This window comes from Scyliorhinus canicula, chromosome 5 (genome assembly GCF_902713615.1).
Source record: "Scyliorhinus canicula chromosome 5, sScyCan1.1, whole genome shotgun sequence".
Lineage (NCBI taxonomy): Eukaryota > Metazoa > Chordata > Chondrichthyes > Carcharhiniformes > Scyliorhinidae > Scyliorhinus > Scyliorhinus canicula.
This window is the reverse complement of record NC_052150.1, coordinates 136,062,394-136,085,927: the sequence shown is the minus strand read 5'-3', so window position 1 is coordinate 136,085,927 and position 23,534 is coordinate 136,062,394. Positions and strand designations below refer to the sequence as shown.

The window sequence follows — 23,534 nt, the reverse complement described above, 5'->3', positions numbered from 1 at the left end:
AGTTTCAAATGTTTTCACTGTAATATGGTTTACAGCCATGTAAAGTCACAGTGTTGGGGGTTACAGAAAAGCACGTGGAAGGATGATGTGGTAAAACAGGATAAGACAGTGGGGTTTGTTAAAGTGGTACAGGAAAGCCGAAGTGAAGCAAAGGAGGTGCAAACGATTGTACAGCCTGATCAAGAGATGATTGACAAGAAGGTGACAGATCCCTTTAAAGAATTTACTTGTGTGGGTATAGTTTACTCATGTGTATCAGGAGGAGCAGGTAAAGAAGTCACAATTTTAAGAGATACAGGAGCTGGTAAACCTTTGATGGTGAGAGATGAGAGAGTTTGCAGTTTGGGAGGAATATTGCCAGAAAATGTGGTAATATGTGGAATTTAGGGTGAGAAGAGCAGTGCTCCATGATATAAGGTAAGGTTGGAAAGTCCACTGAAGAGTGGTGAAGTGGTAGTAGGTCTAATAGAGAAACTATATTGTGTAGGAATACAGTTTATTTTGGGTAATGATATAGCTGGATCGCAGGTGGGAGTGACGCCTACTGTGATTGATAAACCAGTGGAAACTCAAACAACTGAATTGTTGAAGGACGAATATCCTGAGAATTTTTAGGATTGTTTAGTAACCAGGTCGCAAAGTCATAGGTTAAGACAAGAGTAGAAATCAAAGAGTAAAGAAAAAGCTGAAGTTAAATTATCAGAAACGATTTTTGATCAGATGGTTGGAAAAGAACAAGAACAGGTGGAGGATAAGGCGGATATATTTATTTCAGGAAAATTGGCGGTGTCACAACAGAAAGATATAGAAATAAAACGGATTTATCAGCAAGCATACACAGAAGAGGAATCTGAGTGTATACCAGAACGCTACTACCTTAAAAATTATGTCTGAATGAGAAAATGGAGACCCTTGCTTATGCAGGCGGATGAAAAATGGGCAGAAGTTCATCAAGTGGTACTGCTGGTAGGGTGTAGAAAGGAGGTGTTGCGAGTAGCACATGAGGTACCAGTAGGAGGTTATTTGGGAGTAAGGAAAACTCAAACAAAAATACAAAAACATTTTTATTGGCCTGGACTACATAAAGATGTAGTTAAATTTTGTCGATCATTTCACAAATATCAAATGCTAGGGAAACCTCAAGCGGTGATAAAACCAGTAACCTTGATACCCATTCCAGCATTTGAGGAACCTTTTACAAGGTTTTTAATTGATTGCGTAGGACTGCGTCCTAAAACAAAAAGTGGGAATCAATATCTTTTGACTATAATGGATGTGTATACTAGGTTTCCAGAGGCCATCTCAGAACGCAATATTACAGCTAACAAGATTGTGAAGGAGTTACTTAAATTCTTTATAGATATGGAATAACCACAGAAATACAATCGGATCAAGGATCAAATTTTACGGACTTCTGGTTGCGGCTATGCGGAGCTAAGCCGCACGTTCGGCAGCTCCCGCCAGGAATGGACTTTTGGGCTCTTTTAAGGGCCCCCAGCGGTACTTGCTCGATGGTTCCCGATGTGGGAAGGTGTCTGCAGTGGATCCCCAGTGGTCTATGGTCTTGACCAGGAGTGGGGCCAGCAAAATAGCGGTGGCAGCGCCTAAGAAAAAGCGGGGGAAGAGAATCAAGATGGCGGCCGGGGGAGGCCTCGAGGAATGGAGGCAGTGGGCGCAGGTTCAGCAGGAGACTCTCCAGCGATGTTTTCAGGAGCTAAAAGTGGAGCTGCTAGACTCTCTGAAGGCGAATGCAGACAAGCTGCTGGCGTCACAGGCAGCCCAGGGGGTGGAGATCCGGAAGCTCTGACAACAAGCCTCCGAAAGAGAGGATGAGGCCGCGGCCCTCGCGGTAAAGGTGGAGATGCATGAGGCGCTCCATAAGAAGTGGCAGGAGCGGTTCGAGGAGATGGAGAACCGGTCGAGGCGGAAACACTTGCGGATCCTGGGCCTCACGGAGGAGCTGGAGGGGTCAGACCTGGGGGCCTATGTGGTCGTTTTGTTGAACTCGCTGATGGGAGCTGGGTCCTTCCAGGGGCCCCTGGAGCTGGAGGGGGCCCACAGAATACTGGCCAGGAGGCCCAAGCCGAATGAGCCACCACAGGCGGTGCTGGTGCGGTTCCACCAGTTCGCTGACCAAGAGTGCGTGCTTAGGTGGGCCAAGAAGGAGCGGAGCAGCAAGTGGGAGAACACGGTAGTGCGGATCTACCAGGACTGGAGCGCGGAGGTGGCTAAGCGGAGGGCCAGGTACAACCGGACGAAGGCGGTGCTCCACAGAAAGAGTGTGAAGTTTGGCATGTTACAGCCGGCGCGTCTGTGGGTCACCTACAAGGACCGGCACTTTTATTTTGAGTCCCCGGAGGAGGCGTGGGCCTTTGTGCAGGCCGAGAAGTTGGACTCTGACTGAGGGTCGGGGGTTTGTAAATAACTGTGTTAACTTTTGGTGGGAAGGGTCTCTGCTTTATGCTGTTTTAAGCTGGTTGTGTGTTGGTTCTTGGGCGGGTGGGGTGCTGTCTTTTTTGCGTGGACGGGGTCAGGCAGAGGGAAAGCAGGGGCTTTTCTTCTGTTTCCCACGCTGAGGGTGGATGGGGGCGGGGTCGGAGCTGAGAAGCGCGGGCTTTTTTCCCGCGCGAGAGCGGGAGGGGGAGGAGGAAGGTCTGCTGCTGGTGGATGAGAATGTGGGCGGGCGGGTTCGGGAGTGTATCAAGAGGTACTTAGAGGCCAATGATAATGGGGTGGTCCGGGTGGGGACGGTTTGGGAGGCATTGAAGGCGGTGATTAGAGGGGAGTTGATTTCCATGCGAGCCCATAGGGAGATGGGAGAGCAAAGGGAGAGGGAGAGGTTGGTGGGGGATATGGTGAGGGTGGACAGGAGATACGCGGAGGCTCTGGAGGAGGGACTGTTGGGGGACCGACGTAACCTTCAGGCCAAGTTCGACTTACTGACCACCGGAAAGGCGGAAGCTCAGTGGAGGAAGGCACAGGGAGCGGTGTACGAATATGGGGAGAAGGCGAGTCGGATGCTGGCGCATCAGCTATGTAAGCGAGACGCGGCCAGGGAGATTGGTGGAGTGACGGATAGGGGAGGCAATGTGGTGCGAAGGGGGGTGGACATTAATGGGGTCTTCAGGGACTTTTATGGGGAATTGTACTGGTCCGAGCCCCTGGTGGTGGGGGGGGGGGGGGGGGGGGGGGGGGGGGGGGGGCCTTTTGGATAGGCTGAGATTTCTGAAGGTGGAGGAGGGACAGGTGGAGGGGCTGGGGGCGCCGGTTCAGCTGGAGGAGCTGGTCAAAGGGATAGGCAGCATGCAGTCGGGGAAGGCGCCGATGCCGGATGGGTTTCCAGTCGAATTTTACAAAATGTATGCAGACCTGTTGGGCCCCCTGTTGGTTAGGACCTTTAACGAGGCAAGGGGGGGGGTGGGGGGGGGGGGGGGCTTTGCCCCCTGACTATGTCACGGGCGCTGATTTCCTTTATCCGCAAGCGGGACAAGGACCCCCTACAGTGTGGATCATATAGGCCGATCTCATTGTTAAATGTGGATGCCAAGCTGTTGGCAAAGATCTTGGCCACAAGGATAGAGGACTGTGTGCCGGGGGTCATTCATGAGGACCAGGCAGGGTTTGTGAAGGAAAGGTAGCTGAACACCAATATACGTAGGCTTCTGAATGTTATAATGATGCCGGCGGTAGAAGGGGAGGCGGAGATAGTGGTAGCATTAGATGTGGAGAAGGCCTTTGATAGGGTTGAGTGGGGGTACTTGTGGGAGGTGCTGGAAAGGTTTGGGTCTGGGGAGGGGTTTGTTAGTTGGGTGAGACTGCTATATGAGGCCCCGATGGCGAGCGTAGCCACGAATAGGAGGAGATCGGAGTACTTTCGGTTGTACCGGGGACGAGGCAGGAGTGTCCCCTGTCCCCTTTGCTCTTTGCGTTGGCAATTGAGCCCCTGGCCATGGCGTTGAGGGAGTCGAGGAATTGGAGGGGTCTGGTGCGGGGTGGGGAGGAGCACCGAATGTCATTATAAGCAGATGACTTGTTGCTTTATGTGGCGGACCCAGTGGGGGGGAATGCCGGAGTTGATGCAGATCCTTAGGGAATTTGGGGGCTTTTCTGGGTACAAGCTCAATCTGGGTAAGAGTGAGCTGTTCGTCGTGCACCTGGGGGATCAAGAGGAGGGGATTGGTAGGCTCCCGCTGAAAAGGGCGGGGAGGAGCTTTCGGTACCTGGGAGTCCAGGTGGCTAGGAGCTGGGGGTCCCTTCACAAGCTTAATCTCACTAGGCTAGTGGAGCAAATGGAGGAGGAGTTCAAAAGATGGGACATGTTGCCGCTGTCACTGGCGGGCAGGGTGCAGTCCGTCAAGATGACGGTGCTCCCAAGGTTTTTGTTCCTGCCTCCCCATCCTTATCCCGAAGGCCTTTTTTAGGAGGGTCAACAGGAGTATTACGGGATTTGTATGGGCGCATGGGACTCCGAGGGTGAGAAGGGTGTTTTTGGAGCGGGGCAGAGATAGGGGGGGCTGGCGTTGCCCAACCTCTGTGGGTACTATTGGGCTGTCAACGCAGCGATGGTGCGTAAGTGGGTAATGGACGGGGCAGGGGCAGCATGGAAGAGGATGGAGATGGCGTCCTGCGTGGACGCGAGCCTGGAGGCGCTGGTAATGGCGCCGTTGCCGCTCCTCCAACGATGTATACCATGAACCCGGTGGCGGCGGCTACCCTCAAAATTTGGGGGCAATGGAGACGGCATAGGGGGGAGGTGGGGGGCTCGATGGAGTCCCCGATACGGGGGAATCACCGGTTTGTTCCAGGGAGCATCGATGGCGGGTTTCTGGGCTGGCACAGGGTAGGTATTAGGAGGTTGAGGGACCTGTTTGTGGATGGGAGGTTTGCGAGCCTGGGTGAGTTAGAGGGGAAGTTTGGGCTCCCCCCCGGGAACATGTTTAGGCACATGTAGGTTAGGGCGTTTGCCAGGCGGCAAGTGGAGGGGTTCCCTCTGCTGCCCCCACATGGGGTATGGGACAGGGTGCTCTCGGGGGTGTGGGTTGGACGGGGGAGGATTTCAAATGCGTACCACGTCATGCAGGAGGTGGATGAGGCCTCGGTGGGGGAGCTGAAGGGTAAATGGGAGGAGGAGCTGGGTGAGGAGATTGAGGAGGGGACGTGGGCGGATGCCCTGGAAAGAGTGAATTTCTCCTCTTCCTGTGCGAGGCTTAGCCTCATAGAGTTCAAGGTGCTGCACAGGGCCCACATGACTGGAACGAGGGTGAGTAGGTTTTTCGGGGGCGAAGACAGGTGTGCTAGGTGCTCGGGGAGCCCAGCGAACCACGCCCATATGTTCTGGGCATGCCCAATGCTGGTGGAGTTTTGGAAGGGGGTAGCAAGGACTGTGTCGAGGGTGGTAGGATCCAGGGTCAAGCCGGGCTGGGGACTCGCAATTTTTGGGGTTGCAGTGGAGCCGGGAGTCCAGGAGGCGAAAGAGGCCAGTGTTCTGGCCTTTGCGTCCCTAGTAGCCCGACGGAGGATCTTGCTTCATGGGAAGGATGCGAGGCCCCCAAGCGTGGAGGCCTGGATCAATGATATGGTGGGGTTCATTAAATTGGAGAAGGTGAAATTTGCCATGAGGGGATCAGTGCAGGGGTTCTTTACGTGGTGGCAGCCTTTCCTGGACTTCCTGGCAGAACGGTAGGAAAATAGGCCGGCAGCAGCAGCAACCCGGGGGTGGGGGGGGGGGGGGGGGGAGAGGGAGAGGAGGGAAGGGGGGTTTTGTTTCGGGGAAGGGAGAAATGTGTATCTGTGTTTATTGAATATGCCGGGTGTTTATCTATTTCTTCTTTTTGTAGTTACTGGGGGGAAGGGGGAGGGGGGGGTTGGTTTTGGGGGTTAGTGTGTTTTTCTTTTTGTTGTTGTTAATACTGTTTTCTTGTTGTTATTTTCTGTGTTTGATATGTTTTTGAAAATCTCAATAAAAATTATTTTTTTAAAAAAGGATCAAATTTTACCTCAAGGTTATTCACTGAAGTTATGGATAGTTTAGGAGTAAAACAACTTAAATCACTGTGTACCATCCGGAATCACAGGGAGCATTACACCGGTGGCATTATTCGTTAAAGGTAATGTTGAGGGCTTATTGCCAAGATTCTCCAGAGGATTGGGATAAAGGAATTCTATTCGTAATGTTTGCAATTAGGGATGCATCTAATGAGTCAGCCAAGTTCAGTCCTTTTGAACTAATTTTTGGTCATGAGGTAAGAGGACCACTTAAATTGATTAAGGAGAAATTGGTGAGTGAGCAGCCGGACCTTACATTATTGGATTATGTGTCAAATTTTAGGGAACGATTAAGTAGAGCAGGTGAATTGGCAAGACATTTAAAAGTTGCACGTCATGTGATGAAACAGGTTGTAGACAAGAAAGCAACAGTTCGCCGTTTTACCAGTGGAGATACAGTTAGTATTGCTACGAGTGGTAGGTGAACCTTTAAAAGCAAGGTTTCGTGGAAAACTTATCAGATTGGAAGGAAATTTATTGAGGTGAATTATGTGGTTAAAAACGTCAGATAGAAGGAAAACTCAGAGTGTGTCATGTGAATATGCTTAAAAGGTCATTTGAAAGGGAAGGAGAGCAAAAGGAGGAGGTTTTAGTGATTCTAACTCAAAGTGAAGAACCAAATCCAGAGGACTCTGAATTTGGCATTCCTCAAATTAAATTGGATAACGAGGATGTTCTTAAAATTTGGGATTAACTTCCAGAGGAAAAACAAACTGACTTGAAAGAGTTATTAATATCTCATGGGCACGTTTGTGGAAAGAAGTTGAGAAGTACAAGTTGATGTAGATGTGGGAAACGCTGTTCCAATTAAACAATATCCATATTGACTTAACCCTTTAAAATTGGCACAGGTTAAAAAATAAATTGAAAGTATGCTTAAAAATGGCATAATTGAAGTAGGTTGCAGATAATGGAGCTCACCCATAGCGATGGTAGCGAAGCCGGATGGTACCTAACGATTGTGTGTGGACCATAGAAAGTTAATGCAGTCACAAGAACAGGCTCTTATCCTATCCCATGCTTGGAAGACTGTATGGAGATGGTGGGACAATCAGCTTTTATCTCCAAACTGGATTTACTTAAAGGTTACTGGCAGGTACCTTTATCTGAAAAGGTGAAGATTTCAGCTTTTGTGACTCCAGATGGTATGTACCAATTCAAAGTTGTGCCATTTGGGATGAAAAACACTCCAGCCATATTTCAACGGTTAACTAAAAAAGGCGTTTCAGGATTACCCAATTGGGCGAACATAGACAATTTGGAGATTTTTAGTCAGACATAGAAAGAACATTTGAAACATCTGATGGAGTTATTCAATCGACTTCAGGAGGCGGGTTTGGTGGTAAACCTAGCCAAAAGTGAATTTGGAAAAGCCCAAGTCACTTTCCTTGGCTCTCCAATTGGACAGGGACGAATGGTCCCACGGAATGTGAAAACAAAAGTTATTGGGGAGTTTCCAATACCCTCAACATGAAGGGCAATAATGCGAATTCTTGGCATGAGTGGATTTTACTGAAAATTTGTGCCGAATTTCAGCAGCATGGATGCTCCACTGACGGACTTGCTGAAGAAGCGTAGCAAATTTCAGTGGACGGCGGAGTGTCAACAGGCATTTGACGGCCTGAAGGTTGTGTTAACTACTGCTCCTGTGTTGGCCACCCCAAATTACACAAAACCATTCAAAATGGCTATTGATGCGAGTGATGTGGGCGTAGGTGCTGTGCTCTTGTAAGAAGACGACAAAGGAATAGAGCGGCCTATTGGATATTTTGCCAAGAAATTGAACGATCCCCAGAGGAAGTATTCAAAATTTGAAAAGGAGACTTTGAGCTTGGTGCTGGCTTTGCAACATTTTAACATTTCTGTTACCAGCAATTCGTCTGAAACAATTATATGTACTGGTCATAATCCATTGACGTATTTGGAGTGATTCAGGAATACAAATACCAGACTGTTTCGAAGGAGTTTATTGTTGCAGCCATTTCATGGCTTCAGTGAATGTCATGGGAGTGTCCCTTTAAGACATGTTTTTGTCTTATCACATGGTTTTGGTGATGTCATTGTGTGCGTGGAACTGGGTTGTGGCTCTGGGAGTTGGTTTTACTTTCGCTTTGGTTTGGGGCTGGTTTGTGGCTCTGAGTGTTTTGCTTTTGTTTTCACATTTGGCTGCTGTACTCATAAAGAGAAGTATTTTGTAGTGTCTCTCTATCTTCAGTTTAAATGTTGTTTCGAGGTTACTTGATAACTCGAAAATAAATAATTTATTTCTGGAAGAAATTCAAACCTGCTGTTTTGAAAAGGAAACAAGAGTGTCAATACCAGGTCTTTAGTGCTGTGTGTTGGACCACGCCTTTGAAAAGGGGTTTCTGGTTTATGTGATCTTGTTATTAAATTGGAACAGTTAAAGGGGGGAATTTATTAAGGGTTGTATATAGATCACTGTAGCTGTGTGGGGTAATTTATGTTTATAGTTGATGAAAATGCTGACTGTGTTTATAAAAATGTTAACTAAATTCATAGAATAAAGCTGGTTTTTGATTAAAAATGCTTAATGCCTCAGTTGATTAACACTTGAAAGGCAGGCCCTTGTGCTCATCGTAACCAACATTGATAAGCAGGTGTAGGTCAGGTGAACTACATGATATACTTTGTAGTTTTCAAACCAGACGTACATCAGAGGTAGAATCTGCTGCTGCTAATTGATGCACTGTGTGGCCTTTGATGCCCTTGACGACGTCTTCTGGAGAGTCTGGAGGTGGAGGGCCCGGACCAACTTACGCTGTCACTGGCGTTGCCATGCCTCCCTGTTCTGCCCATTGCCCTTGACATGCGCTGGTGTAAAGAAGGGGGGAGGATTCAGAGGCATTGGAGGCTGCTGTGGTCTCCTTGGTGGCTGGCTCCAGGTTGCATTCCAGCATTTCCTCTTCCTGGAGGGTGCCTGTCAAAACTTGGGTTATTTCATGAGACGGAAGGGCAGCTGGAGTGATCTCCAGAAGCCTCAGTCATGTGGCACTGCCAGTACTAGAGGCTCCCCATTGCATGCACCATGGTGTTGGCACCTTCAGTGATGGTCCTGAGAGTCTGTGCCATGCTCTTTTTGTCCTTGGCAATGTCCACCTGTGGCTGGGACATGTCCTTCCTCAACTGGGACATGATGTTGAGGCCCTCAGCCATGGGCGTTACAGACTCAGCCACGCCTTGGACACCACCATTTAAGTCGCAGATGTCGTGATGCAGGCTTTCCATTGCGGTTGCCATCGTATCAGTGTTGGCTTCGTGCCACACAATCTCGGCACCATCTCCTGCACCTGAAGCCTCCAATCAGTCTTGCAATTACTGGAATGTCGCTGACACCCCCTCCCGAACCTCAAGGCTCTGGCCTATCACCTGTATCAGCTCAGGGAGAAGAGGTAGAGGCACACACCTCCAGATGGCCTGGTTTTATCAGGTGGAGATACTGCAAGACAACAGAATTCTGGCCAGTGAGAGGGAAAGGTAAACCTTGTGGGACACGAACAACTCGCTTGAAACAGCTCTTCTGGGTAAAGGGGCACTGGATCCTCACCTCTCTAGCGCAAGCCAACCTTGCTGTCAATCACTGCTCTCTCTTCGGACAACCCCGCGAGCTTCAGGGCCTTTTCCTCACAGGTGAACTCGAATCTCTGGGACTCCTGCCCTGTCTTCATCCATTCCCTCTTATTTTGGGCTATCTTGTCCTGTGGGGACAAAAAGAGGACATTGTGAGCCGCATGCTTGATGATTCAGGGCTGGTCTATAGCAGGTTACATGTGTGGACACTGCAGCTAGACATGAAGGGGTTGTGCTGGTGGGTGCGATGAGGTGCTGAGAAACAAGTTTGAAGATCCGATATGAAGTGGGTGGAGGGTGAAAGGTGTCAGCAGTTGATGGGGGCAGGGGGGTGTTCGGGAATTTGAGAGGTGCAGGTGGAACCGATGCCAGGAGAGAGATGGTAACTGCAGCTCGTTGGAGGTCGTTTGTCCTCTTCCGACATTGGAGGCAGTCCTCCTGGTCATGCTACCAGCAGTCACTGCTGCTTCCACTGCCTCCCAGGTGGCTTTGCTGACTCTGCTGCTGGTTCTCTGACCCCTCAGGGGAACAGAGTACCCCTACTCTCATCAACTGCGTCGAGAAGGCTGGCCAGGTCAGCATCCGAAAAGTGAGGCGTAGGTCTGCGTACTGCCACGATTGTGTGTTGGCCGAGAGTGAGCGTTTAAAATCAGCTCTCCCTTGACAGCAGTGAGCAGCTGAGGCACGAACTGGGCAAATCAGACGGTGAGAAAGCCAGGCATGGCGAGATTCACACAGCGGCTCATTTTTGGCACTAAGTGCCATTGAATATGGGCTGTGATCTCGCCAACGTGGTCGACGGTCGACAAGAATTACCCCACCAAATGCGCTTATAACCCTTTTCTGCTGAATCGTGCCTGTAATTATTTTAGTTAACCATGAACGGGGGGTCCATCATTTGGAGTTTTTATTACTCATCGAAATGTATCTTGTCTGTGTAATTTGAAATTCCTATAAATGTCTGCCAACTGCATCTCCCTCGACCTAATTTGCCAGTTCATTTTTGCTACCTGTCCTTTCACGTCCTCATAATTATCCATAAGTTAAAAATTCTAGTGTTGGACCTACTCTTCTCTTCTTGAACCTCAATGTAAAATTCAATTGTAGTATGATTGCTGCTACCAGGAGTCACCTTCACTATGTGGTCGTTATGTGGTCATCCAGCAGAGTGGAGCCGCTGATTGGCTGTTGCGGGGAAAATTTGCATCAGTGCATTGCGGTCACTCTTTCCAGGAGGTGTACCTGAGCAAGACACCCTCTGTGTTCAAGTGAAGGCAAGCATCCAGCAGAGAGCAGCAGAGTGGAACCGCTGATTGACTGTTGCGGGGAGAATTTGCATCGGGGCAGCACGGTAGCATGGTGGTTAGCATAAATGCTTCACAGCTCTAGGATCCCAGGTTCGATTCCCGGCTGGGTCACTGTCTGTGCGGAGTCTGCACGTCCTCCCCGTGTGTGCGTGGGTTTCCTCCGGGTGCTCCGGTTTCCTCCCACAGTCCAAAGATGTGCGGGTTAGGTGGATTGGCCATGCTAAATTGCCCGTAGTGTCCTAAAAAGTAAGGTTAAGGGGGGGGTTGTTGGGTTACGGGTATAGGGTGGATACGTGAGTTTGAGTAGGGTGATCATGGCTCAGCACAACATCGAGGGCCGAAGGGCCTGTTCTGTGCTGTACTGTTCTATGTTCTATATTCTATCAGTGCCTTGCGGTCACTGTTTCCAGAAGGTGTACCTGAGCAAGACACCCTCCATGTTCAAGTGAAGGCAAGCATCCAGCAGAGGGCAGCAGAGCGGAGCTGCTGATCGGCTGCTGCGGGGAAAATTTGCATCAGTGCATTGCAGTCACTGTATCCAGAAGGTGGTTTGTGGAGGAGCTGTTGTCAAGTGACAGTTAAACCCCAAACACTTCTTCAGTGTTTTCCTCCCTACCTCCTCCTCTAACCAAAAAAAACAATCACTGTAAGGATCCCAGCCGAGTAAAGATCAAGATGGAGACTCGAGGGCAGGTAGAAGTAGAAAGAAGTTGAACCGTGACGTCACAGCCAGCAGGTAAGTGATTGGCTGCTGACTGGTAGGTAGTTTTTCTTTTCCTTGAGGTGTGTTGGTAAGGTAAGGTTTTTCTATTTCTATTTTTTTATCGTGTGATTGGTAACAATTTTTTCTTTTTTTTATCCTTTTTCATTTATCCATTATTTGATATTATAGTTGGACTAAGTTAAATTTAAGATTAAAAACGGCAGGAGATCTCAGTGTTATGCTCCTCTTGCTCAATGTGGGAGCTCAGGGACGTGGCCGATGCCCCTGACTCATTCACGTGCGGGAAGTGTGTCCAGCTGCAGCTCTTGTTAGACCTCATGACGGCTCTGGAGCTGCTGATGGACTCACTTTGGAGCATCCACAATGCTGAGGAGGTCGTGGATAGCACATTTAGCGAATTGGTCACACCACAGATTAGGATTGCTGAGGGAGAAAGGGAATGGGTGACCAAAAGGCAGAGAGAAAGCAGGAAGGCAGTGCAGGTGTCCCCTGCGGTCATCTCCCTCCAAAACAGGCATACCGTTTTGGATACTGTTGAGGGAGATGGCTCACCAGTGGAAGGCAGCAGGAGCCAGGTTCATGGCACCGTGGCTGGCTCTGCTGTACAGAAGGGCGGGAAAAAGAGTGGAAGGGGTATAGTCATAGGAGATTCAATTGTAAGGGGAGTAAATAGGTGGTTCTGTGGTCAAAAATGAGACTCCCGAATGGTATGTTGCCTCCCAGGTGCACGGGTCAGGGATGTCTCAAATCGGCTGCAGAACATTCTGAAGGGAGAGGGTGAACAGCCAGTTGTCATGGTGCATATAGGCACCAATGATATGGGTAAAAAATCGGATGAGGTCCTAGAAGCAGAATTTAGGAAGTTAGGAGCCGAGTTAAAAAGTCAGACCTCAGAGGTAGTAATCTCAGGATTGCTGCCAGTGCCACATGGTAGTCAAGAGTAGAAATGAAAGAATAGGCAGGATGAATGTGTGGTTTGAGAGATAGTGCAGGGGGAGGGTTTCAGATTTTTGGGACATTGGGACTGGTTCTGGGGGAGGTGGGACTACTACAAATTGAACGGTCTATACCTGGGCCGGACTGGAACCAATGTCCTTGGGGGTGTTTTTGCTAACGCTATTGGGGAGGGTTGAAACTAATGTGGCAGGGGGATAGGAACCAAATGAGGAGATTAGTGGACAGTAAGGTGGTAGTAACTAAAGCCTGTAAGGAACTAGATCATGAAGTCAGTGTGACTAAGGGGAAGAGTAGGCAGGGAGCAGATGGTGTACGCAAAGGGACTGGTGGTCTGAGGTGCATTTGTTTTAATGCAACAAGTGCAGTAGGTAAGGCAGATGAACTTAGGGTTTGGTTAGTACCTGGGAGTATGATGTTGTTGCTATTACTGAGACTTGGTTGAGGGAAGGGCATGATTGGCAACTAAATATCCCTGGATATCGATGCTTCAGGCCGGACAGAGAGGGACATAAAAGGGGTGCAGGAGTTGCATTACTGGTCAGAGAGGATATCACAGCTGTTCTGAAGGAGGGCACTATGGAGGACTCGAGCAGTGAGGCAATATGGACAGAACTCAGAAATAGGAAGGGTGCAGTAACAATGTTGGGGCTGTACGACAGACCTCCCAACAGCAAGCGTGAGATAGAGGTACAAATATGTAAACAGATTGGGTGGTGGAGATAGGAGATTTTAATTTTCCCAATATTGACTGGGATACACTTAGTGTCAGAGGTCTAGATGGAGCAGAATTTGTAAGGAGCATCCAGGAGGGTTTTCTAGAGCAGTATGTAAATAGTCCAACTCGGGAAGGGGCCATACTGGACCTGGTGTTGGGGAATGAGCCCGGACAGGTGGTTGAAGTTTCAGTAGGGGATTAATTTGGGAATAGTGATCACAAATCCGTAAGTTTTAGAATACTCATAGACAAAGACGAGAGTGGTCCTAAAGGAAGAGTGCTAAATTGGGGGAAGGCTAACTATACCAAAATTCGACTGGAGCTGGGGAATGTGGATTGGGAGCAGCTGTTTGTAGGTAAATCCACATTTGATATTTGGGAGGCTTTTAAAGAGAGGTTGATTAGAGGGCAGGACAGACATGTCCCTGTGAAAATGAGGGATAGAAATGGCAAGATTAGAGAACCATGGATGACAGAGGAAATTGTGAGACTAGCTAAGAGGAAAAAGGAAGCATACATGAGGTCGAGGCGACTGAAGACAGACGAAGCTTTGGAAGAATATCGGATATGTAGGACCAATCTGAAATGAGGAATCAAGAGGGCTTAAAGGGGTAAGGTTAAGGAAAATCCCAAAGCTTTTTATTCATATATATGGAGCAAGAGGGTAGCAAGAGTAAGGGTTGGCCCACTCCAGGACAAAGGAGGAAATTATGCATGGAGTCTGAGAAAATGGGTGAGATTCTTAACGAGAGGGACATGACGGATGTTGAGGTTAGGGATAGATGTTTGATTACTCTAGGTCAAGTCGGCATAAGGAGGGAGGATGTGTTGGGTATTCTAAAAGGCATTAAGGTGGACAACTCCCCAGGTCCGGATGGGATCTATCCCAGGTTACTGAGGGAAGTGAGAGAGGAAGTAGCTGGGGCCTTAACAGATATCTTTGCAGCATCCTTGTAGACGGGTGAGGTGCCGGAGGACTGGAGAATTGCTAATGTTGTCCCTTTGTTTAAGAAGGGTAGCAGGGATAATCCAGGGGATTATAGACCGGTGAGCCTGACATCAGTGGTAGGGAAGTTGCTGGAGAAGATACTGAGGGATAGGATCTATTCCCATTTGGATGAAAATGGGCTTATCAGTGATAGGCAACATTGTTTTGTGCAGGGAAGGTCATGTCTTACCAACTTAATAGAATTCTTTGAGGAAGTGACAAAGTTGATTAATGAGGGAAGGGCTGTAGATGTCTTATACATGGACTTCAGTAAGGCATTTGATAAGGTAGGCTGATGGAGAAAGTTAAGTCTCATGGGGTCCAGGGTGTACTAGCTAGATGGATAAAGAACTGGCTGGGCAACAGGAGACAGAGTAGTAGTGGAAGGGAGTGTCTCAAAATGGAGAACTGTGACCAGTGGTGTTCCACAGGGATCCATGCTGGGATCACTGTTGTTTGTGATATACATAAATAATCTGGAGGAAGGTATAGGTGGTCTGATTAGCAAGTTTGCAGATGACACTAAGATTGGTGGAGTAGCAGATAGTGAATGGGACTGTCAGAGAATACAGCAGAGTATAGATAGATTGGAGAGTTGGGCAGATAAATGGCAGATGGAGTTCAATCCGGGCAAATGCGAGGTGATGCATTCTGGAAGATCCAATTCAAGAGCGAACTATACGGTAAATGAAAAAGCCCTGGGGAAAATTGACGTACAGAAGAGATCTGGGTGATTAGGTAGGTCCATTGTACCCTGAAGGTGGCTGCGCAGGTCGATAGAGTGGTCAAGAAGGCATACGGCATGCTTTCCTTCATCAGAAGGGGTATTGAGTACAAAGGTTGGCAGGTCATGTTACAGTTGTATAAGACTTTGGTTCGGCCACATTTGGAATACTGGATACAGTTCTGGTCGCCACATTACCAAAAGAATGTGGATGCTTTGGAGAGGGTGCAGAGGAGGTTCACCAGGATGTTGCCTGGTATGGAGGGCGCTAGCTATGAAGAGAGGTTGAGTAGATTAGGATTATTTTCATTAGAAAGATGGAGATTGAGGGGGGATCCTCATTGAGGTCTACAAAATCATGAGAGATATAGACAGGGTGGATAGCAAGAAGCTTTTTCCCCAGAGTGGGGGACTCAATTACCAAGGGTCATGAGTTCAAGGTGAGAGGGCAAAAGTTTCAGGGAGATATACGTGGAAAGTTCTTTACGCAGAGGGTGGTGGGTGCCTGGAATGCATTGTCGGCAAAGGTGGTAGAGGCGGGCACGATAGCGTCATTTAAGATGTATCTAGACAGATACATGAATGGGCAGGGAGCAGAGGGAGCAGAGGGATACAGATCCTTACAAAATAGGCGACAGTTATAGATGGAGGATCTGGATCGGTGCAGGCTTGGAGGGCCGAAGGGCCTGTTCCTGGGCTGTAATTTTTCTTTGTTCTTTTTGTTCTTTGTTAATGAATCCTATACCATTGCATGATATCAGGTCTAGTATAGCCTGCTCTCTAGTTGGCACTAGAATCTGATGTTTGAAGAAATAACCCCAAAATCATTCTATGAATTTTTCATCTAGGCTACCTTCTCCCATCTAATTTTCCCAGTGTATAGCAGATTAAAATCAACCATGATTGTTGGAGTAACTTTCAACAAAAGCCCGTCATTTCCTCCCTCATATCATATCCTACTGGGTGGTTACTGTTCAGGGGGCTGTACACCATTTCTCACAAGTGACGTCTTGCCGTTATCATTTGTTATCTCTACCTAACCGTTTCTACATCATGGTTTCCTGAACATAGGTCAGCCCTCTCCAATGTAGTCATACCATGATTAATTAACATAAAATCCCTTGCACTCTGCTCGCTTCCTGTCTGTGGTGGGAATGGGTTCCATTGATCACGTGACCAGATCGGGGACAATTTCGCAGGCGCGTCTGAACCCGACCAAAAGAGAGTTTGCGCGAGACCCTGGGAGCAGGACACCAGCAAATGTGGACCAGGCAGCCGAAGTGTTAAGACCTGTTGTATTATGTTCTGTACCTGTTACTTACTTTGCCTTTCATCAATAGACCCCCTTGTTAACTACTAGAAATCTCTAGTGAATGCCTCAAGCCACCACGCTGTCCTTCATAACTCCTATGTACCCTTCAATATTCAGGTGCCATTGTGTGCCATCCTACAGCCAAGGCTATCAGGCCGCACTTATTTATTTGTGCTCTCAGTTCATTAGTTTTGTCCCTTTATTTGTTTTGTAATATCGAGCCTCATCTGCTGATTTGTTCTCCCACTGCTCTCTGTCTTTTCCTGTCACCGTCTAGTTATCATTTCCCACATTAATACCTTTCTCTCTTATCTTTTCTCTATTTGATTTACCACATCTTCCCATATTTAATCTTTTGCCCACATTATTTAATTTAAAATCCTCTCGACTTTCCTAGTTATGTGGCTTGCCAGAACACTAGCCCGAGCATGGTTTACGGGTGTAGCTTGTCCCAAAGGTATAGCCGCCACTTTCCCCAGGACTGGTGCCAATTTCCCCCGAATGGGAACTCACTACTCCCGCACCAGTCTTTGTGCCACAGATTCATCTCTCCAATTTAATATCCCAAAGTCAATTTGCATATGGCTCAGGTAAGAAATTTGTGGTCCTGCTTTTTAAGTTAGTATATAGCTCACACTCTTTATTCAGAACCTATTTCCTAGTTCTATCTATGTCATTGGTGAACCACAGAAACAGGGTCCTCTCCTTCCCACTGCAAGTTATTTTCCAGTCCTGAGCAGATGTCCCAAACCCTGGCACTGGGCAGGCAACACAGCCGTCTGGACTCTTGCTCTTTTCTGCAGAGAACAATGTTACTCCCCCTCACTATACTGTCCCTATTAGTGCTACATTCCTTTTTGCATTCTCCACTTGAATGTCTTCCTGTACCAGGGTGCCGTGGTCAGTTTTTCTAAAGGAGAAAATCAGCAGGAGATTATGTCTTGGAAAGGAAGAAATAACTTGTGTTGACAGTTCTTTCCTCAGCTCAGGATTTTCTAAAACACTTCACTGCCAATGAATTACTCATTCAAAAGTAGTCATTGTTGTCATTTAGGCAAACATGGCAGCCACTTCCTGAATGGCAAGATCCCCAAAACAATTGTTGAGGTGATGCTCCATTAAGCTGTTACTTCTTGGTGTTCGTTGATGGATGATGACAAGGATGCCAGAATACGCAGACATGTATTCACCTTTGCATCTCATCAAAGAGAGCATGAACTTCTTATTTCACTGAACAATCAACCTAGATAATTTCCTCACGTTCTGCAGTGGGGATTGGAGATATAACTTTCTAACATGTGCATCACTGAGACAGCATAAATACTCCAGATTGTTCAGCTACTTTGAGCTTAATGAAGGACTGTGCATACAGAGTTTCTGAATCACCATGGACTTGATTGATAAGCGAGGGACAGATTAGGGGGGTGGGTTAGAGGACAGGAAAGTGGGGTTGAGGCCACATTCAAATCAGCTATGATCTTATTGAATTACATAGCCGACTCGAGGGGTCCAATGATCTCCTCCTTCTTGTAATTCTTGTGTTTTTCTATGACAAAACTACTAGGCCATTGAGTCTTTCCAGATAGCAACAGGAGACATCAGCTAAATTGCAGCTCGCACTGTAAAAGTAGATGAATTGATTTCTTCTATTGCTAAGCAGCAATATACCAATCAATCCAGATTGAGGCGATCCAACATTGTTGTTTATATTTACAAAGCTATAATGGACTTCTTGTCTCTTGGCTGTTTCTGCAATAAAAGGTATTTCCACATGAGCAATTCTTTAACCTGACTCACAGCCCCATACAAATGAACTTAAAGTTAATTCAATCTCAAGTTTGGCTCTTACTTTTTGACCTTCTGATTTGGGTGTCCCCACCAGAAGTTATGCTCATCATCCCTAATCCTGTCTCTTCCACATTTATGGCACTCATTTCCAGTCCCTTAAGTTCAAGAGATGCAGTCTTGAACCGATATAACAGGCAACTTCACTGCCAGATATGGCTAGACCACAAAAAGCACTAACAAGTCATGCTCTCGTCTGTAAAAACTGCTTCCGATTGCAGAATCAGCCTCAAATGGAAAAGTAATCTCTGGTTTCTTTTCTCTACTGCAAACTGTGGTTTTAAGTCCCTCTCCTCACTCTTCACCATCTTTATGTCCAACAACACATGCAAGGAGCTCATGGATTTCTTTGTCACGAAGATTGAGAACATCTGATCAGCTGACCCTGCCACTTACCTCCTTTTCCCAAGCTCATGGCCAATCTTCCTCTCAGGGACTCCCTGTCCTGACCTTGTAACTTTCTCTCCAATCTTCCCTCATATCCAAAATCTTATCCATGCAATCAACCTCCAGCTTCCTTGGCCCTATTCTCACTGAACTACTAACCACCCAATTTCCATTTCTGATTTCCACATTACCTGCTACTGTTAATAATTTTTGTTTCTTGGATATTGTCGACCTCTTCTTCAAATCTACCACCATCACCCTGCTCTTCAAAAAGAATTGACCCGTGATCTTTTCATCCTTGCAAACTGCAACCCCATCTCCAACTTCCCTCTGTTCTCCAAATATCTTAAATATATTGTCACCTCCTTAAGTCATGCCAAATTGCCTGGAAATCCATGAGCAGAATGTAATGGTTGGAGGCATTTCCCACCCATCACCTGAAGGGTCAGCAGGGAAGTAATTTAATGCTGTGCGAAGCCTTGCCTTCGAAAGCGGTTGGCCAATCTGATTGACTGGCACCACTGGGAGTGGTGGTCATGGCTGGCACTACGACAGTCCCAGCAAAGAAAAGCTAGGATCCGGATGGAACCAATGTACGGGGAGGGGGATTTTTCAGCTGGAATAGGGTAGGAGGTACTTGGGTAGGGTGGTTGAAAAGGGTGAGAAGGATGGGAGTCTTGAGTGAGAGACCAGGGGAGGGCAGGGGTGGAGGAAACGTGAGTATCAGAGACAGTCCGTCGGGTTGATCATCTGATCATGAAAGGGGGTCCATTGATGGGAGACACCCCTCACTCTCTTGCTCGAGAGCCAAGCAGGGCAAAGTGCCAGGCTTCCCCTGCCCCATCCATGTTCTCTTCTACCGTGTGAAAAATTGAATCTGTTTGGGAAGCAGCACTTAATTGGCCAAGTAAGTATGAGTAAATGAGGGATTGTGAACTTCCCTAGGCCTCGCCTGTCCCAATAAAATTGCAGACAGGTCAAGGACAGGCAGATTAGTAGCAGGAAAGTCACCTAGGGAATTTTACAGGCCTCCCTGCCTGCAAACGGGCATGTGCGGCCTGTAAAATTCTGATCCATGCTTGAATCCCTGCCTTGATTTCCGCCGTTTCATACAGCTCTTACCAATTTCACAAATGACATTCTATGCCAATGTGACAAAGATAAACTTTCTCTCTTGATCCTTCTCGACCTGTCTGCAGTCTGTGACACAGTTGATCATCCCATCATCCTTCAACGCCTCTCCATCCATCCAGCTGGGTGGGTCTGCAGTCGCTTGGTTCCATTCTTACCAATCTAATCATAGCCAAAGGATCTATCCTCAGCCACCTCTTATTTCTCATTCATAGCCTGCTCTTCAGAGACATAATCTGGAAAAACATCAGTTCCCACATGCACACCACCGACACCCTACTTCACCTCATTTTTTAATGACATATCAATATTCTGCAGTTGTGTGACAGCAGGAGCAGAGATCTTTAGGGTCTTGGCCCGTGATCCCATGAGGCATTGGCCAGTTCATTGAGGAGGTTGTTTTTCTATTTGAATAAAATAAATAGTTTCCAGGTTGGCCATGGCTCATGTGCAGCCAGCCCAAATCAGTGCGGGGGTCACCAACACCATCCAGTCTGCAGCTGTGGTGCAGTCCAAACAATGACTCACATTGTGGAGGACTGCCTGCTCCACCTCATCATCATCTCCCTCTGCCCCTCTCCTGCCTCTTTTTTGTTACAATGTATTATTGAGATCCTGTCCTGGAGGAGCTGCAAATTCCTCCAATTAAAGATTGCGAAGACCAAAGTCATTGTCTTCACCCCTGCCACACTTTTGGCCCTTCCTCCACCAGTCCTATCTCCCTTATTACATAAAAATAAATGATCGTTGCTCCTGTTGCTATTGGTGATGCCAGAACCAACACAAATAATTTTTAATGACCCTGTACTTTCCCACAAAATTGTAGCAATGGACAAGACTGTCCATAAGGGGCTGGTTTAGCTCACTGGGCTAAATCGCTGGCTTTTAAAGCAGACCAAGCAGGCCAGCAGCACGGTTCAATTCACGTACCAGCCTCCCCGGACAGGCGCCGGAATGTGGTGACAAGGGGCTTTTCACAGTAACTTCATTGAAGCCTACTCGTGACAATAAGCGATTTTCATTTTCATTTCATTTCATTTTCACATGCCGAATTGCTTTAGTTTCCTGAGGAAGTATTTTCAAGACACTTAAGTATATCTAGTAAAAGAAATAATCAATATTACACCCTGAAACCTGAATGTTAATGATGTGAGATATAGTCAGACTAAGGTTAAAGATTTGCTCCATTAACTCCACAATTCAAAAATAATTTCACAATCAGAAATCTGAAAAATACCAGAGTTCTGATGATCATGGTTGAGATAAATATGATCCATTTTGAAAGCTCCAATAAATTCTGATCTCCTTTTCACCCTAAAAGTGACAAAAGTGACAAAATGATCATGAATTGATATATTTACTTGCACATCCTAGCAAAGATAATGTTTATAAATTATTAAGTTATACCATAATGTACAGAAACAATCATATTTCTGATTTGGCATTCTCTGCAAAGCTCACACAGCTAACTTTGTACATATTTGCAGAGCTTATACCTCCTTCTATGCAGTGAGCATGATATTAGTAAGAAATGCGCCAAAGGACTCACTGCCCAGGAATAATTATCTGTTTCACATTAAAAGAAAACATTCTAAATGAGCATTTTTAGAATATCTCTTCAGTGACAGTACTTTGCTATTTAAGAAGTGTGAGAACACACAACTGCAATATCCACACAGCATAATTGACATTCAGATGAAAAACAATAACAGTGCTTCATTAGTTTTTAAACATAACTTGGCAATACCTCCTTAAAATCAAATATAAAATAGAATGAATATTAGGTATTTACTCCTGATTTCATTAATGTAATTTTTAAAAATCAAACTTTAATATTCTTTACAAAAATAACTAAATTGTGTTTACTTATTGCACATCCAGGAGGACATTTAAGAATCACCCACATTTCTGTGGGTCAGGAATCACATGTAGGCCAGACCAGGTAAGGATAACAGATAACCTTCCCTACAGGACATTAGTGTACAGATGGAGTTTTACGACAATCGACAATGATCATTATTGGACATTTGTAATTCCAGATTTTTTTGTCCATTCAAATGTTACCATCTGCCATGGTGGTATTTGAACCCAGGTCACCAGAGCCACTTTACAATTTTCTGGGCTCAACATTAAGTTCAACAATTTTGTTCCTTTTTCTTTGCACCTTTGACACTTATTTGTGCATTTGGCTAGCAACTGCTTATTTTTCTGCCATTCGCAACTCCTCTAGACGATTCTTCGGTTTCATTCCTTTTCCCATTACCCCTCCCTTTGGCCTTGTAGCAACAAATCTTTTGTTGTTTAATATCTCCCATTTTCCACCCTATCAGAGACAATTTTCACCCTCTCCATTAGCCTACGAAAACCTCTCACATTTCTAAGTTTTTTCTAGTTCTGATTAACGATCACCATGCCTGACCTGTTGGGTATTTTATTTTTTTCCCTAAAAGAGAGAATTATTTTCAGCTGCAAACATTATGATGTGATAAGAAAATTGAATGGGGGTTTTAATCTGGATAACTTACCATAAGGCAGAGCAATGGAAGTTCACTAAAAGCCATTTTTGAGGATTAAAGTTGAAAGAATCTGCAAACTGATAAAGCAAAGAAAACATTATCTGCAGATTTAAGGTTCAATTATGCAATATAATTATAACAGAACGAAGGCCTGTTTCACAGGTGTGGCAAATAATAGAGAACTGATTTAATAAAGTCAACTCGGGTTATTAATTATGAAACAGGCTGGCTGATGTTCTGGTTATTTAATCAAATATCCAAAGAGTTAGCAAATGTTGTTGGGCTCCTGTGGTGAATGTGATTCACACCGGATTATAACCTGTATATACATGTGTCTATATTGCAAGTGCAGTTGCACTATCTGACCTCCAGGGGGAGTAGCTCTGGGAATGCTTGAGAGTTGTACGGGGCTCCTCCCTTGGCTCCGCCCAGGACTCCTCCCCCGTGAGCTGCTGTATAAAGATCAGTCCACAGGGTCAGCCGGCCAGTTCACCGAAAGTTCAACGGCTATTGACAAAGATACCTATCTTTGAGCTAGGAAGTCCAGAAAAGGCTGCCACCGTTTATAGAACCCTTGTACTGATCCTTTCAGGGCAAATTTAACCCTTTCCAACTTTATAAATCCCGCCATGTCATTGACCCAGGTCTCCACACTTGGGGGCCTCGCATCCTTCCACTGCAGCAAGATCCTCTGCCGGGCTACTAGGGACGCAAAGGCCAGAACAGGGCAGCACGGTAGCATGGTGGTTAGCATCAATGCTTCACAGCTCCAGGGTCCCAGATTCGATTCCCGGCTGGGCCACTGTCTGTGTGGAGTCTGCACGTCCTCCCTGTGTGTGCGTGGGTTTCCTCCGGGTGCTCCGGTTTCCTCCCACAGTCCAAAGATGTGCGGGTTAGGTGGATTGGCCATGCTAAATTACCCGTAGTGTAAGGTTAATGGGGGGATTGTTGGGTATACGGGTTACGTGGGTTTAAGTAGGGTGATCATTGTTCGGCACAACATTGAGGGCCGAAGGGCCTGTTCTGTGCTGTACTGTTCTATGCTCTATGCTCTAACAGGCTGGCTCTGTTGTAAGTATATTAAAACCGCTATTCTAATCCTACAAGCACGTGGCCGTAGAATTGTTGGATCCAACAGCTCCTACACTCAGTTAACGCAGAGATGGACAGTGAAAGGTTTAAAGACTTTCTGCTGGTAGTTGAAAACATGTAAGGTGGAACAGAAGGAAGAATTATGGATCTTATTTCAGAAGATGCAGGAAAATGTTGTTTGGGCTAAGGTGCACGCTCTGATC

The 23,534-nt window shown here is 46.7% G+C and overlaps 1 protein-coding gene across 2 annotated transcripts in view; it reads right to left on the bottom strand.

The window, feature by feature from the left end:
- Positions 1–23,534, bottom strand: part of LOC119966290 (aromatic-L-amino-acid decarboxylase-like) — a 211,851-nt gene that overhangs the window by 83,174 nt on the left and 105,143 nt on the right. Inside the window, exons 9-11 of one of the 2 annotated variants that reach the window (XM_038797746.1) lie at positions 22,249–22,316; positions 20,961–21,037; positions 9,727–9,761 (exon numbers count right to left, since the gene is read on the bottom strand). In XM_038797746.1, the coding sequence (XP_038653674.1) occupies positions 9,742–9,761; positions 20,961–21,037; positions 22,249–22,316 (165 nt within the window). In that variant the 3' untranslated portion in view covers positions 9,727–9,741. Of the gene's footprint in view, positions 1–9,726; positions 9,762–20,960; positions 21,038–22,248; positions 22,317–23,534 lie in introns of those variants that run through there. The other variant, XM_038797745.1, reaches the window with a different exon arrangement.